Genomic DNA, 16,090 nt, shown 5'->3' on the forward strand with positions numbered 1-16,090 from the left:
ATTGTTTGAATAGATAACACATCGCTGTTGAAAGGTTTAGGAAGAGTAATTTTTTTTTTCTTCAGTACTGGGGATTGAACCCAGGGCACTCTACCACTGACCTACATCTCCAGTCCTTTTAATTAATTTATTAATTGTTTTTGAGGCAGGGTCTCAATAAGTTGCTGAGACAGGTCTCAAACTTGCAATCCTCTTACCTCAACCTCCCAAGTAGCTGGGACCATGGGTCTGTGCCTCTGCTCCCAGGAGCAGTAATACTTTTTAAGGAAGGAAAAGTACATAAAGGGTAAAAAGAAAGTCTCCCTTTTCCAGAAGCAACCACTGCAGGTTGGGAACATTTGAAGGCTGAGCCAGGGGTGCTAGTTCCAAATTTGGGATTAGCTTGCCAGAGGTTGAGTTTACAAGTAGCAGTGGCTTGGCTGAGATCCCTGAACCTCATCCTGCTGAGTTTCAGGACCGCTTGCACCCTGTTTCCAAGGGAGAAGATGTAGATGACTTTAGGTATTTCCTTTTTTTCTTTGAAATCCCTCCTTTTTGTTTTTCTAGGAGCCTTTTGAACTTGGCAGACAAAAACGTAGCCTTCCCTAGCTGTGTCTGTCCTGGAGTCTGCCTCTTTTCCATCTAACCTGGGCCGAGGTGGTGCTGCTGGGAATTTTCCACTTTTAGTTCTAGGAAACGATAGGCTTGGTTCTGTGAAAGTGAAGGGGCAGGGCTGAAGGTGTGGTTCAGCCATAGAGCCTGTTCTTCACATGTGTAGGGTCCTGGGTTCCATTCTCAGTGCCACCAAAAAAAAAAAAAAAAAAAAAAAAAACAAGAATACGCAGAGGAAGGAGCAGTTATATATCTGCTGTGGTGGATTCAACTTCTGAGAAAACCATCCTGCAGATAACTAGAAATTCCAAACAAAACAGGCACCAAAAAACAAAGACTCAAATACTTGCAAGAAAAGCCCAACACTGTGAGTATCTTGGTGGTTGTGGTGGTGGTGTTCTTAGTATTTTGGTTTTTGTTTGGTTGGTTTTACCAGCAGCTTCAGCCTGAGGGCCCTGCAGCCCCAGCTCTAGCACAGTGCCCCACAGTAAAACTCAGGTGGAAACCCAGCTGTCTTACTGGTCTGCAGAACCTGGGAGGTGGAGCCTGGAGTGATCCTAGTTGCTGGAAAGCAAGGAGGAGATTCTGGAAAAGAGGGTCCCAGGGAGGGAACCTAATGTTGATGCACGAGTTCCACCAAAACTTTTTCTTCCTCCCTCCCTCACCTCTGAACTACATCCCCAATCCTTTTTATTTAATTAAGACAGGGCATTACTAAGCTGCTGAGGCTAGCCTTGAATTTGTGATTCTCCTGTCTCAGCTCCCAGAGTGGTAGGGATTATAAGGTGGGCTGCCACACCTGGCCTCGACCTGGAATTCCATAACCAGTAAACATATCCTGCAAAATGTTGAAGTAGATAGTTTGAGATAAAAGAAAACTTAAGAGAATTGGAAAGACTACAAGAAATACTACATGGAAGTTTTTCAGACTGGAGGGAAATAACTAGAGAGAACTGGAAACCAAGATGGGTTAAAGATCACTGGAAATGGTAAACAAATGGAGAAGGGTTTTTGTTTTGTTTTTAGATAAATTATTACAGACTTAAGACTTAATTCTCTGGAGAAATTTTTTTTTTTTAAAGAATCCCCTTTTTCCTCATTTTTTTTTTCTTTTTTTTTTTTTTCTTTTTTTTTTTTTAGGAGGACTGGTACAGGGATTGAACTCGGGGGCACTCGACCACTGAGCCACATCCCCAGCCCTATCTTGTATTTTATTTAGAGACAGGGTCTCACTGAGTTGCTTGGTGCCTTGCTGTTGCTGAGGCCGGCTGTGAACTCAAGATCTTCCTGCCTCAGCCTCCTGAGCTGCTGGGATTTACAGCCTTTTTTCCCCCCTCTTAATTTCTTAGAAATCTATACTTTTTTTTTTTTTTTTTTTTTTTTAAATCAGGAGGATTGCAAATTTGATGGTGTCCTAGACAACTGGTGAAACCCTGTCTCAAAAAATAAAAAGGGCTGGGATGAAGCTCAGTGGTAAGTGTCCTTGGGTCCAATCCCCAGTAGGTGTGGGAACTACAAGGCAAAGATGCAAAATTACAACAGGGGTGCCCAGCCACTGAGCCACATCCCCAGCCCTTTTTAATTTTTTGAGACAGGGTCTTGTCAAGATACTGAGTCTGGGGCCGGGGAGATCGCTCAGCTGGTAGAGTGCTTGCCTTGCAAGCACAAGACCCTGAGTTCAATCCCCAGTACCGCAAAAAGAAAAAAAAAAAAAAAAAAAGATACTGAGTCTGGCTTCAAATATGTGATCCTCCTGCTCCAGTCTCCTGAGTTGCTGGGATTACAGGTGTGCAGTGTGTACTACCACACCTGGTTTTTATACAACCTTTTAAAGCAAATGTTATTGCATATTCACACTGTATATGCCACCCACCAATCATCCTTCAGTAGCCATCTTAGTTATCAGATCTACTGCCTTAGAATCTTGGTGCTTATGTTCAAGTCAGATTTTACTTAATAACCCTGAAGTGTAGGAGCAGTGATGCTGGCAATTTTATTAGTTTATTGTTATAATTGTTCTATTAGTTATTTTTTGAATCTATTACTGTACCTAATTCATAATTTACTACCTGTGGGTTTAGGCATCTGCTGGGGGTCTTGGAATGTGGGGGGGTCCATGGGTAAGTGTGGTCTGCTGTGCAGCGGTGGACTGCAGTGAGCAGGAGAAAGCAACAAATAATGGTGAGAATAAATGCAAGTGGAAAATGACAGCAGGCCCAGGCTGTTCATCGTTCCGTAGGTCCGTTCCTTAGGTCCACCTTCTTGCTTCACAGGTACAGCCAGGGCCTGAGGCCACACAGTGGGCGCTCACACCCAGCCTGTCAGGCAGCAGAGCCCTACTAGGCCCTCAGCTGGGACAGGCTCCTGTCCTGGAAGAGGACGCAGCCTGTCCCCCAGCCCCAGCTGCCTGCCCTTTCTAGTGATGCTTCATGAAGTATTGGTATGGTTCAGCTTGGGCAAACCCCAAATTCATTCACTTATCTTTCCACTTGTCCCGTTTTTGTTCCTATTTGCCACATCCTGCCTTCTCTTGGATTACTTGAATAATTTCTAGAATTTCAATTATCCTAGGGTTCCAGTATCACAAAATAAACAAAAATTTATCATTTGGTTTTTAATTATATCTTAGATTTTTTTTTTTGGTACCGGGGATTGAACAGGTGGTCACTCCACCACTGAACCACATACCCAACCCTTTTTTTATATTTTATTTAGAGTCAGGATCTCGCTGAGTTGCTAGCACCTCACTGAGTTGCTGAGGTTGACTTTGAACTTACTATCCTCTTGCCTCAGCCTCCCAAGTCTGTGGGTTACAGTTATGTGCCACCAAGTCTGGGCCAAGAGCTTTCCTTTCTAACATTAATGTGACACCAGCTTCTGCCCATGGTGTGCAAGGCCTTAGGGCAGCTGTGTAGAGCAGCTGTGCTCTGGTCTTAGTTGGAGGTGCACAGAGAGGCAGCCTAAGACTGAACATAGTGCCTGGCTGGATGTCACCTTCCACCTCCCTGGGGGCCTGGAAAAGGTCTGTCTCATGACCAACATGTCCCAGCACTTAGGACAGCTTCTGAATAAATTATGGGTCATTAATCTATTCAATAAATTCCAAGCCCCTACAACACCCTTTATCCGGTGGGAACGAATGAGGGTGAAACACGCAGCCCCTGCCCTCAGAGGCTCTGCTCGGCGGGAGCTGGGCAGGGTTGCAGGGGCGCATGCCCAGCGGGCTCCCTGGAGCCACACTCAGTCTTTTGACTGCAGCTGCCCTGACCTGGGACACCTGTTCTTCCAACTCTCAGGTGATGGCACAGTGTCTAAGGTTGGGCTATGGGGAAGGCGAGCAGAAAGAGTATCCACTGTTCCAATCTGATTTTATTGAAAAGGAAACATACAAAAATCATGTACAAAAAAAATTAACCAAACATGTACAGAAAATTCATTCCGGTATCTACAGCAGCGCATATACAGTATTTTACAGGCTGGGCCATCCCTCCCCGCTCCCAGACTCCTCCCTTTTCTGAGATTCCCCCCCTCCCTGACTCCCCGACTACCCCCCAGCGCTTGGCCCTGGGGACTAAGGCTGGGGCGGCTTCTGCCAAAGTCTCCCACCCCCCAAATGAACACCAGTGGTCACACGTGCTCTCTCTAAACCTATGCAATGGGATTGATGGGGACAGGGGTGGTCATGGGCAGAGCACAGGATTCACAGTCTGGGCCCCTCCTGGCCACCCCCAGATGAAGGTGAGGCAGGCGAGCCCGCCACCCGCCGGCCGGCTCAGGGAAGATGGCTGGGCGCTAGGCTGGGGAGGCCATCAGACACACCCCATTCTCTGGCTCCAGGAGGCTAGTGGTCACGTTTGGCTCATTTGCTCTTCATGGGCCCCCTCCCCAAGAGGAGGGGGGGAAGCACCAGGGGCCTAGGTCAGACCCAAAGTGAAGGAGCACTGGGGAGGCCCCCAGCGTCCCCCCTGCAGCTGGAACGGGCAGCCAGCACCAGCAGCCTTTCCTGAGATGGTGATGGGCGGCAGAGGCAAGTGGCTCAGTCCCCACCCCCTCAGTCACCGCCGCCTTCAGATGCTGAGTCCTTCAGCCCTCCTTCCCCTGGCTGTGGTGCCAGGGGCCCAGGAGTCCACTTCTCCATCACTGCACCCAGGCTGGGCCGGGGCTGGAGTGGCTGCCAAGCCCGCCCCTGGGACAGGCAGGGCTGGTAGTCCAGTATGCTACATGGTGCAGAAAAAGTCCCCCGCGCTGGCCAGGGCGTCAGGAGGTGGGAGGATCCTGCCCCCCAAGTCCCCCACGTCCACCGGGCGGGTGCAGGCACCTAATTGGGCTCCATTTCTGGGGCTCCATGGCCCCTCGGTAAGGGCAGGAGTCCCATGATGAGATTGTACAAGACCCTCCATGGTGAGGGGCGGTGTCGCTGCCGTTCCTCTTGTCTCTAGGAAAAGGGAGAGAAGGGAAGTTAGCATGACCTGTGTGGTGACAAGGGAGTGGGCAATCCAGGCGAAGGAGGCCACCCCGTCACCAGCCCTTTCCAGCTCCTCCACTCACTGACCCTTGTCCTCCCATCCCCAGACAGGATGTCACATCCTCAGGTAGGATGTGAAACCAGGAGGGAGAGGATGTGGACAGAATTCCCACAGCACAGAACCTGCCTGGCACTAAACAAGTGCTCAGCACATTAGCTGTGACCAGCCCTCCCCTCCCTGTTTCTCAGGTGGGAATGTCACTCAGGGGCTGAGGGACTGGGCTACATTGCAATGTCTCCTACCCTCCCCTTAAAGTCTGGCAAGATGAAGCAGGGCGTGGTGGCCACGCCTGTGATTCCAGTGAAGCTGAGGCAGGAAAACTGAAAGTTCGAGGCCAGCCTGAGTGACTTAGGCAGACCCTGTCTCGAAATAAGAAAATGGGCTGGGGTGTGGCTCAGTGGTACAGCGCTTGCTTAGCAAATATGTGGGAAACCCTGGGTTCCATCCCCAGTACCATGGGGGAAAAAAGCTGGCTGGAAAGAGTGAAGGGAACAGGGAACAGAGAATAGCCTCAGCAATTCTAGAATCAATGGGAGGAGAACAGGGAACACTTCACCACCACCTGTTGGGGCTGTGTGAAGTACTTTTAGGCAAAGCCAGGTTGATTGTGAACTCAGAGAAACCCTTGCCTTCTCTCTCCCTGGAGGCAGATTAAAGATGTGGGATGGCCCCTAGGACTCCAAAATGCTGGAGACTCCCTGTACTCCTGGTAAACACGAAAGGCAGTACTAAAAATGTCTGAGTAGCTCCAGTGTTCTCTGCCCCTCTGTCCAGCGCATGGCTACGCAGGGCCTGCCTGACCTCATCTCCTCTGAGGCAGAGGAAAGGACAGACTCACTTTAAGGAAGGTCAGTTAGGTGATCCTAATGATCCTGGCAAGCACCTGGCAGCAGATGCCTGGGACCAGCCCCTGCCTGAGCAACACTCCCAACTCCTGCACCAGGAAAAGGTGGCAAAGGGGCCAGGTTATAAACCCTGCCACTGTCACACTGCCATGGGCACCAACCACCTTGGTGAGCAAGCTGGCAGTTCCCTAGTAAGCCTGCCTGGGGAGGGGCACAGGGCACACAGGTATTCCCTATGGAGATACCTGCACCTAGGTGCACCTGAAGGTGTGCATCTTTGGGGAGAGAAGATAAGTAAAATGTATTTAATCATGTATCCTAAATATTCACTAGTGAGAAAATGAATCGGGATATTTTGTTGATTCTATGGATACTACTTTGTAGTAGTGAGAAAAAGAGGAACACACCTTTGCCAGTATGGATGACTCTCAAGTATGATGGGGGAGCAGTTTGGAAAGGAACCCAGACGATGTCGAGACTGTTAAGGGAGAAAGCCCCACTATCCTAAAGAACTGATTCTGGCCTTGGATGTTGGGAAGGAATCCCCACCTGCAGGGGAGTGAGGTCTCCTTTGTTTTTTGTTGTTGTTGCTGCTGCTGCTTTATTCCTGGGCTGGAATGCAACCCAGGGCCTCACAGGTTAGGCGAGGGCTCCACTGAGCCAAGGCCTTGAGGTCTCCTTTGCAAGGGGGGCGGGGACGGGATCGGGGAGGGGCCTCACAACGCGGGCATTTTTTGTTTTGCTTGTCTTTTCCGCAAGCCAACACTGCAGGTGTGATGTTCGGACTGAGCTGAGCTGGCTGCGGTGCTGCGGGCCGCCGGCTTTTCCTTCTAGAGGCCGCGCCGCGGGCCAGCGGGGCGGGGCCGGGCGGGGCGGGGCGGGGCGGGGCGGGCGCGCGCGACCGCGGGAGCGCGGAGCGCGGAGGGAGGCGGGGTGGAGGGGCGGAGGGAGGGGCGGGCGCGGCCGCCGCGCCGCTGCTGACTCACCGGCTATAAATAGCCCGGGATATAGGAGCCGCTGCGCCCAGCGCCGCCCTCAGTCCCCGCGGCCGCGGGCCACGGCGCGTCGTGGTTCTCGCGGCGGCCTCGGCCCTGCCCGGCCCACAGCGGCTCCGCGGGCACAGCGCCCCGCCCCCCACCTGCCTGTCCCCGGCGCGACCCCGCCGCGCGGGGCAGCAGCTGCCGCACATCTGGCGGGGGCGCCCGCGGCCCCCTCCCGCGGCGGGAAGTCCCACCTGCCGTCCGCCCCTCCCCCGCACTCACCCGCCGCTCGTACTGCGCGTTGAGGTCGTCCGCCATCCGCCGCAGCTGGGCCCCGATCTCACGGGCCCACTGTTCCTCCTCCCCCCGGACCCCAGGGGCCGCCTGGGTGGGACCGCCCGCCAGGGCCTCCGGGGCGCTGGGCACGGGCGACTCTAGGTGCTGCTCGGCGGGTGAAAGGGATGGCTGAGGACCTGGGAGAGGCAGAGGGGCGTGGTCATCACCTGCCACCCCACCGGGCCCTGAGGTGTCCTGAGGAACCCAGGTGGCCAGGGCCTGCTCCCTTTCCCTGGTTTCTTCTCTGCTCTCCTCTTATTTCTAGAGATTTATTTTTCCTCCCTGCGAACAGATTTCTCACCTCCCATCCCCTAGAAAGCCAGAAGAGGACCTAAGGAGGCGGCTCCCCTGGGGTCACCTGTCTGGCCCGCTATTTCCCCAATGCCATGTCAGCCTGGAAGTCCTTCCTCTCATCCGACCTAAGTACCAAAACAAGGCCAAATCTTGCCTGCGATATTGGACACATAGGGAAACTGAGGCCCACCCTGCAAAGCGGCCCAAGGTCACACAGGGATACAGCGACTGACCCCACCCAGAGTCACAAGCCTCAGGTCTCCTGCCCTCTCGTGTCCAACCACAGTGAGGCCACACCCCCGGATGTGGCAGAGGCCTGGAGACCAGAAGGCCAGACTGTGGCTGCCAGAGAGCACGGCCCGGGGGGGTTGGGATACGGGAGATGCCTTCCTGCCCCACCCCCTTCTGAGCTCCTCGGAGTCCCTCCCTCGTGTCACACCGGGTCCTGGCATGAGGGTTTCCTAAAGTCTAAAACCAGGGCCTCAGTTTCACGTCTGTTACTCTTGTCTTGAATTCGGGGGTCCCCGCCCCGCCGCCAGGAACTGAGCTTGGGAAGTTTTCTCTCTCCTCACATCCTGGGGCTCCAGGGACGGGATGGGGGATGGGAGGGGAAGCCAGGACAACCGTTCCCCCTGCCGGGCACCACGGGGTTAACGGCCCATCAGGCAGGGGACCTTTAACCCTTCCCTCCCCGAGACTCGCCCTCTCCCCAAGGGGACTTTCCCATCACAATGGCCCCTCCCCCTCCCCGTCCTCCGCGGAGACTGCGGAGAGGGCCCGCTCTGGCCAAAGAGATGCAAATAAAGGCAAAAGGCCCCGCGACCCCTCCCCAAAGTCCAGAGGTGTCAGCCCTCCCGCTCGGCCCACACTTCTTCCCACTGTAATCCTCAGGGGTCAGGGGACCCAGGCTGGGGGAGGGGAGCTGCGAAACAGCTGTTGCCCGAGGCCCGGAAAAGAGAAGAGACCGTGGGCTGCAAGACGGGGACTGCAGTCAGATTCCAGGAGGGACTTCCCACCCGACCTCCCCCTCCATCCTCGGCCTCCCACTCCGTCTTCCTGCTTCTTACAACACAAAAGACCACACTGGCCACACCCTCCCAGTGGCCCTGCTCCTCACCACCACCCCCTCCGCTCCCACTCCAGTTTCTCTGAGTCTCTAGGACCCTGTTTTCCTGGCTCCCATCAACCCGGGTGTGGGGGCACTCACCGTCCGGGCGCGGGCCTCGGGGCCGGCTGCGGGGACCCCCAGGCCAGCGGGGGCCCCCCAGGGCGGCGGTGACGGCGGGCGGGGCGGTGGGGGCGCAGAGGTAGGCAGCGGGCAGCAGGGCAGGGGCGGCGGGGGCGGCGGGCAGGCCGGGCTCGCAGAGGCCACAGGACACAGCCGAGGGCACCAGGCGACCAAGCGGGAAGGGGCGCGGGCCGTCGCGGGCCAGGCCCTCTACGGGCTCCGGAGAGCTGCCCTCCTGGCGTGCACGGGCCATGGCGCTCCCTGGGGCCTGCAGGACACCGGGAGGTCAGCGGGAAGTGCAGGGGGTCAGGGCTCCAGGACGCATACACCCTACCCCAGGGGGTCACACGACGCGGATGGAGGGAAAGGAGGTGTGTGTGACAGGAGGGAGTGATGGCCCCACAAGACACACCCAACTAGGGGATGACCCGGTGCCGGCCCATCAGGACAGCCCCCCATGCACATGGTGATGGGCGCACAGGAGGGACGGAGTGTGTGGATCTGTGTTGTGATCTGAGGGCTGCAACGGCCCCAAACTCACTCTAGCTGGGACTCACACAGGGCACGGGCTGGTGGGGACAACTTTCCCAACACAGTGACGGCACACACACGGGGCAGCGAGGGTCCCAAGACACACACAAGGGTCACACAAGTCCCAGATGGAGAGGAGTGTTGGGAAGGTGGGTGAGGGTGTGTGTGAAGGGCACACAACACTGACACAGGACTCACACAGAACCCGTCAGCCTGCCCCCGCTGTCTCAGGCTGTCCCTCTCAGAACACAGGAGACACCCCACACACTGACCACAACACAGGCATGCACATACACACAGACCACGGACACACAAACAACCACACACAGGGACCCACCACTGTGGATATACCCAGGGACACACACACAATGCAGCATCACAAGCACTGGCAGAAACACACACCACACGCAGTGCTACTACAAGTCCCCAACATGTCCCTCTCCACACACACAGACACACCCCCAAGACCTGCACACCTTAAGACTCACACATCAGCGCCCCCCAAATACATCAGAATGTCACTAACTCTCATCCCCAGGACACATGTAAATCAGACACACATGTCATCAGAACCGATGCATCACCATACATCCCGGTGTCAACACACAGGCCACCAGAACAGCAAACATCAGCTCGCCCTCCTCTCACAACCCCAGAGCACCCTCAACTGTGAGCAACACACAACACACGGAAGCTAACTCCAGTCCCGCACAGCCCAGCAGCACACACACCAGCAGCACCCACAGAAAACACTGGTCTCACGTGACTGACATAAACACTACACACACGCAGCCACATGACACACATGAGCCAGCCGATCACAGTGACAAGCCCCTCAGACCCAACAGGCGTGCGCATACCCACACGAACACACACACACACACACACACACACACTCAGGGATCAGACAGGCTGCCAGCAACACCCACCGACTGCACCGCATAGACCCCACAGAGCCTCGGTCTTCAATTCCCAGACACTGACGCCAGACACACAAGCCAAACACAGACGGAGACAACCCCCAGTACACACAACGTGCAGAACTCAGACACCTGGACAGAAAACAGACATTGCTATTCCGCAGACAGACCTTCACAAACGCTGGGCAGGGACACATGCCCCGGAGATACACACAGAGACAGCCACAGACAAAACACACAGGCACACATTCAGCTGAGACACACAGGCACACACTCAGGCAGGACACACATCTAAACACAAACAGCCCATTCAAGCAACACAAACACATCACAACTACACACCTAGCACGCACAGGCAAGAGACCCACAGGATCACTCTGAAACAGCACACGCAGACAACTCTCCCAGAAACACACAGGTACACCCCACCCCGCACACGGAAGCCCACACACACATACGCGGGGACTCACGCATACACCCCGACGGGTCACAAATCCCAACATTCCTCTGGATTGACACAACCACTCCCTGCGGCCCCCAGCACAAACTCGGAGCCAGACACGCGCACACACCCAGGCGAGACACCTGCAGATCCACAACCCCGCACACGCGCGATCCACGGCAGTCCCAGACGCCCCCTCCGCTGTCAGGCCCCCCCCACCGCCGCCACGTGCGCCTGCCCCGCCCGCCAGGCGAGCGCGGGGCCAATAACCGGCTGTTGCTGGGGCGCAGCCCCCGCCCGCAGGAGCCGCAGACTCCGCGGCCCGCGAGCCGCCCCCTGTCGCCGCCCCCAGCGGGCGCGCGCCCTGGGTGTGGCCGCCCCTCGGTGACGCCCCCCGCCCCCCCCCCGGACCCCGGGGGCTGGGGCAACCTGGGGTCGCCGCTCGTCCCCGGGCCGCATGGCCACCAGGGGGCGCTGCCGAGCCTGCACCCCATTGTTTGTAAACAAACCCGCCAGACCGCTGAGGCACCTGTGCGCCCAGACCCTGCCCCCGCCTGCCCGAGTGCTTCCCGCCGGGCGACCCCCGCCAAGGTGCCCGCTGAAAGTCGGGGCAGGCCCGGCGTGGGGATGTAGGGTGCCCGCACTGCTCTCCGAGTGCACTCCCGTCACCTCCTCCAGGGAGCCCACCCGGCCTGCCGATGGCCCACGGTGGGACTCGGGGTGCGCACACTCACCCCGGGGGCATGAACACGCCGGAGGGGGCGGTGATGTGGGACGGGCGGCTTCCTTGAGGAGGGCGCGCCCGCCGAGCGCCGCTCGCTGCGGCGGCTGCTGCTGTTATTCCTGCTGCCGCCACTCTAACTGCAGTGGCGGCTGCTGTTGCTGCTGCTGCTCGGGCCGCAGGCGCGTCCGCGTCGTGGCCGCCGCTGCTGATCTCGCTAGTGTTGCCGCCGCCACCGCCGCTAGGCGCCCGCTCGCATGTGGTTCGCGCGGAGTCTCTGGCCGCCCGGCGGATCCGCGGCCGCCCCGCCCCGCCCCGCCCCGCCCCGCCCCGCCCCCGCCCGGCGGGTCCCACGCCCCGCCCCCGCGTGACGCCACGGGCCCGCCCGCCGCCGCGGACAAGTCGGGACTTGCAGGCGCGCGCCGCGCCCCCTACCTCCGCGCGGGGGGTTTCCCTGCAGCCAGGGGCGGGGCACGGCCTGGCCCCGGGCGAGGAGGCGCGCCGGTGGGGGACGCCTCCACGGGACAGCTGGACACACTGACACGCTGACACACTGACTGGAACCTGCAGATGCACACCCCGGGACGTACAGGCAAACTGACAGCCTAGACTCAGGGGTACACAAAGTCACGTGCTGACAGGCCATGAGGACAGAGACTGGGACAGATAGCCACAGGCTCAAATGCACACACAGGACAGGGCATGGGTGCCCAGACCCGGAGGGGAAACACACGCAGACTCGCCCAGACAGGGTCACCCGGACACATAGCCTGGCAGAATTCGCAGGGAACGCATAGTTGTACTGTCTAGGCACTCACACTGTGTGCACCCAGACCCACAAACTGTGTTCACAAACATCCCCACTGAGCACACCTGCAGCCACACACTAGTTCCACCAGACATGAGCCAAGCTGAAGGAGTGTCAGGAAGGTTCCTGACACGCACGACAGGCACGGCTGGACACAGGTCTCCCCCCCCCACACACACCTGTCACTTAGACACCTGGACACATAGCCTGACCCAAACCACACCCTCACAAGGACACCCACAAGCCCATCCACACCAGTACACAGGACAAAACACTGAAGGCGTCAGAAACTGACCCTCAGAGGCACGAATCAGACACAGAAGAAACCCACGCCCTACATGCAGTCACAAAGTCGCACACACCTGTGACAGGTTCCTGCTACCTGACCCACTGACAGGACACACTCCCAAGCATGCACACCTGGGCACGCTCCCGTGAATCTGGCAGTGGCTCTGTGGGGAGGAGGAAGCCCTGGGCACCTGGACATGCCCGGGCAGACCCTGCACCCCATTCCATCCTGTCTCTTGCGGCTCTTGGTTCCCTTTTCCTTTTCAGTTTCTCAGCATAACTTCCCTCCCCTGCTGTGACTTGGTGACCTTCCCTCCCCCAGGCTTCTGGACTTCTGTCTCATCTACACTTTCCATTCCCTCTGGGTTTCACCCAAACCAAGTCACCTGGCTAGTGAGTCACCTCTGAATGCCCCGCACTGGGCTGGCTGAGAAACAATGTCAGACAGACCTGAGCAAAAGCAAGATTGTCAGGGTCCCAGACTTGGCCTCCTTTAGGGTCAAATCCTTAGCCCCAAAGAGCCAGGAATTCCACACCCAACCTGAAATGGCCCTATTTTAAACCTCAGGGACTAATTCAGCCTTTCTCCCTCCTTGCCCCTCCCCTTCATTCATCCATCCCCTTCCTTTCTGCCAGCATTTTTTGGTTTGTGTGCTGGGGATGACACCCACAAACTCAAGCACCCCAGGCAAGCCCTGTACTCGGAGCTACTTCCCATGCCCAATCTTACTGTTTTTATTCATGTTTATTGAGATATATTTATACAAAATAAACTAATGCTTTTGGGGTGTACAGTTGGATGAGTTTTGACAAAAGCAATCACTTACTACCACAGTCAAGATACACTATTCCCATCACCCCAAATACTTCTCTGTGACTCTTTGTGATCGACCCTCCTACCTGCAACTTCAGTGGCTCTTGACCAGAGTCAAATACAATAGAGAATGTGTGTGTGTGTGTGTGTGTGTGTTTCCTTTTTGGTGCTGGGGATTGAACCCAGTGTCTCACACATGCTAGGCAAGTGCTCTACCATTGAGTTACATCTCCAGCCCTTTTTATTTTTATTTTGAGACAGGGTCTGCCTAAGTTCCCAAAGCTGGCCTGGAACTTGCAATTCTCCTGCTTCAATCTCCCTAATAGCTGGGCCTACAGGTGTGTGCCATTGCATCTGGCAGAATACATACATACATATTTATTTACTTATGGAACTGAGGATTGAACCCAGGGCCACTTAACAACTCAGCTACGTCCCCAGCTCTTTATATTTTTAATTTTTAGACAGGGCCTCACTGAATTGCTCAGGCTGACCTCAAACTTAGGATACTCCTAACTCAGCCTCCTGATTAGCTGGGATTATCAGCATTTACCACCTTACCCAGGTGTGGGAGAAATATATATATTAAGGTTAGGGATATTGTAGCTCAGTGTTAGATCACTTGCCTACTGTGTATGTGGCACTGGGTTCAACCTCCAGCAACACACATATACACAATTAAACCATGATGTTAAAGTTTATTTGGTGAAACACTTATCAATATATAATGAGTCCATAGGGGGTTGCAAAGAAGGTATATTTTTGGCTGTGGATCAGGTTCTAAGCATTTGAGAAATACTGCTTTAGGCTTATTAAATGATATCATGCGTGGAAGTCATTTAGTGCAGTGTCTGACACACAGTGAGTGCCTAATAAATGTTTGCCACTGTTATTAGCATAACAAATTCATGTCAGGGTTTGCTCTGTACCTGGCACTGAGGAAGCCAGCAGCAGGAGGGGTCTCTTACCCTCTGCTGGTTCTGGTCCACCTGTACCTCTCACCCTGACCAATCAGTGCCCTCAGGCTGCCAGATGCAGGGTCAGAGACCAGCCCAGCTGTTCTGGAATGTTCTGAGAAGAAAAGGAGTGAGAAGGCAGTGGGAATTTGACTTGGTGGCTGGAGTTGGGAGAGAAGGATAGAGGCCAGTCAGTCCCCCAGGCCTCTTTCCTTGACTGTCACCAGTCAAAATCCTCCCCACCTTCTAATCCAGATCCTGTTCCAAAGTCTGGCATTCTATCTTCCCAGACCAGGTGACTCGAAGTTCAGAGCCATCATTAAAGAAATCAGAGGAATGAGACAATAAGGAACAGTGGGGACTGTGGCTAACTGGAAAGTGTGTGTTCCTTTGGAGAGACATACAAATTCAAAATTTAAAAATGTGTGGACAAAGGGAACAATATCTGTGAGGAAGTCAAAGGACTGCCTTTGTGAGAAGCCCCCTCCCCATGGCCACAGGGAGGGAATAGGCCCCACCTCCACCTTTCAGATACAGGACTCCAGAGGGGCTGAGGCACTGCCTACCTCAGTTTTCTGAGGGGCTCTCTGTGCCTCCCTCCAGTCCTGCCTCTCATCCCTTTAAAAGGGTAAAGAGGTAAGAGACAAAGGTAAACAGAGATGCAGACAGAGGGAGACAGGAAGAGTCAGACCAGGGGAGTGGAGGCCATTGGGAAGAGCCCAGGAGAGACCAAATGGCGAGAAAACAAGAGGGTGGGGGTGGGGCGGCTGAGGGGGAGGGTCAGGTTTTGCTGAGACCTGTTCTCAACCTCAGCTCCATTGACATTTTGGGCTGAAAGATTCTTTGTCGTGGGGGCTGTCTTGGGCATTGTAGAATGGTGAGTAGCATCCCTGACCTCTACCCACTGAGATGCCTGGAACACCCCTTCTCTTTGTGACAACAAAAAACTTCTGGAGACAATACCAAATGTTCCCTGGAAGAGAACTGGGGCTTAGCTCAGTAGTAGAGCTCTTGCCTCACCCGGGGGTTTGATTCCCAGGACCACAAAAAAAGAAGAAAAGAAAAAAGAACTGAGTCTATCCACATTAGCCAACTGAAAAACTAAGTAACTTGAAGCAAATATTCCCCGAGGGTGGGGGCAAGATCACTCCCAGCTGAAGTCAACTGGTGGAAAGAAATCAGAAAGGGTCGCCATAGGTGGAGCCCCTCCTCCCAAAGCCTGCATGCAGACCTTGCTAAAGATCCTGGGTTCACCCCGGAGTGGAGTGGGGGCACATGCCCATAATTCCAGCTGCCTGGAAGGTTGAGGCAAGAGAATCACAAGTTTGAGGCTGGTCTGGGCAACTGTTCCAAAATAAAAATTCAAAAAAGGCTGAGGATGTAGCTAAATGGTAGAACTTGCCCCCACGCCTCCCTAAACCCCCAGTGCGCTGTGGGGGCAGGGCATGTGCTCAGTCTAGGTGGTCTGAGTCAAATCCCCAGTTCCACCACCTACTGGCCGTGTGCGCTCAGATCTCTGCCTCAGTTTCCTCATCTGTGAGTTGGGAGTGCAGTGAGAAAGTCAATAAAGTCCTGGGGCATAATGGGTGTGCGGGTGTTTAGTACCTGTTACTCATCCTGAGTATTGCCGGTTCAGGGGTCCGTTAACTCTGAGAACAAGGTCCTCTAGCTAAGACCCGTGGGGTGGCCTGCAGGGCCAGCCACTGGTGTGTTTCGGTTGATTTGCAGTTTCTCATTTCGAACTTTAAGGCCTCTCCAAGGGACTCTCAGTAGAATGATAAAGCACCCAGACTCTGCAGTCAGCCTCCCT

The 16,090-nt window shown here is 55.3% G+C and overlaps 1 protein-coding gene across 2 annotated transcripts; it reads right to left on the reverse strand.

Annotated features, from left to right (window-relative positions):
* Positions 1-3,942: 3,942 nt before the first annotated feature.
* On the reverse strand, positions 3,943-12,701 carry Bbc3 (BCL2 binding component 3). 2 transcript variants are annotated; one of them, XM_047528914.1, is made up of 4 exons: positions 12,585-12,701; positions 8,780-9,068; positions 7,225-7,415; positions 3,943-5,026 (listed from the first exon to the last, which is right to left on the reverse strand). In XM_047528914.1, the coding sequence occupies exons 2-4, from the start codon at positions 9,051-9,053 to the stop codon at positions 4,910-4,912; spliced, it is 582 nt and encodes a 193-aa protein (XP_047384870.1). In that variant the 5' UTR covers positions 9,054-9,068; positions 12,585-12,701; the 3' UTR covers positions 3,943-4,909. The 2 variants fall into 2 exon arrangements, with proteins under 2 accessions (XP_047384870.1, XP_047384869.1); XM_047528913.1 differs by lacking the exon at positions 12,585-12,701 and adding an exon at positions 11,428-11,690.
* Positions 12,702-16,090: the final 3,389 nt, after the last annotated feature.

This window comes from Sciurus carolinensis, chromosome 16 (genome assembly GCF_902686445.1).
Source record: "Sciurus carolinensis chromosome 16, mSciCar1.2, whole genome shotgun sequence".
Classification (NCBI taxonomy): Eukaryota; Metazoa; Chordata; class Mammalia; order Rodentia; family Sciuridae; genus Sciurus; species Sciurus carolinensis.

Bases quoted from the DNA above. Each gene is read 5' to 3' on its own strand.
- Bbc3 (XM_047528914.1), bottom strand. From the start codon at position 9,053: ATGGCCCGTGCACGCCAGGAGGGCAGCTCTCCGGAGCCCGTAGAGGGC. The intron at 7,416-8,779 runs GTGAGTGCCCCC...TGCCTCTCCCAG, and splicing joins CCGAGGCCCGCGCCCGGACG to GTCCTCAGCCATCCCTTTCA. The intron at 5,027-7,224 runs GTGAGTGCGGGG...CCCTTTTCCTAG, and splicing joins ACGCGCAGTACGAGCGGCGG to AGACAAGAGGAACGGCAGCG.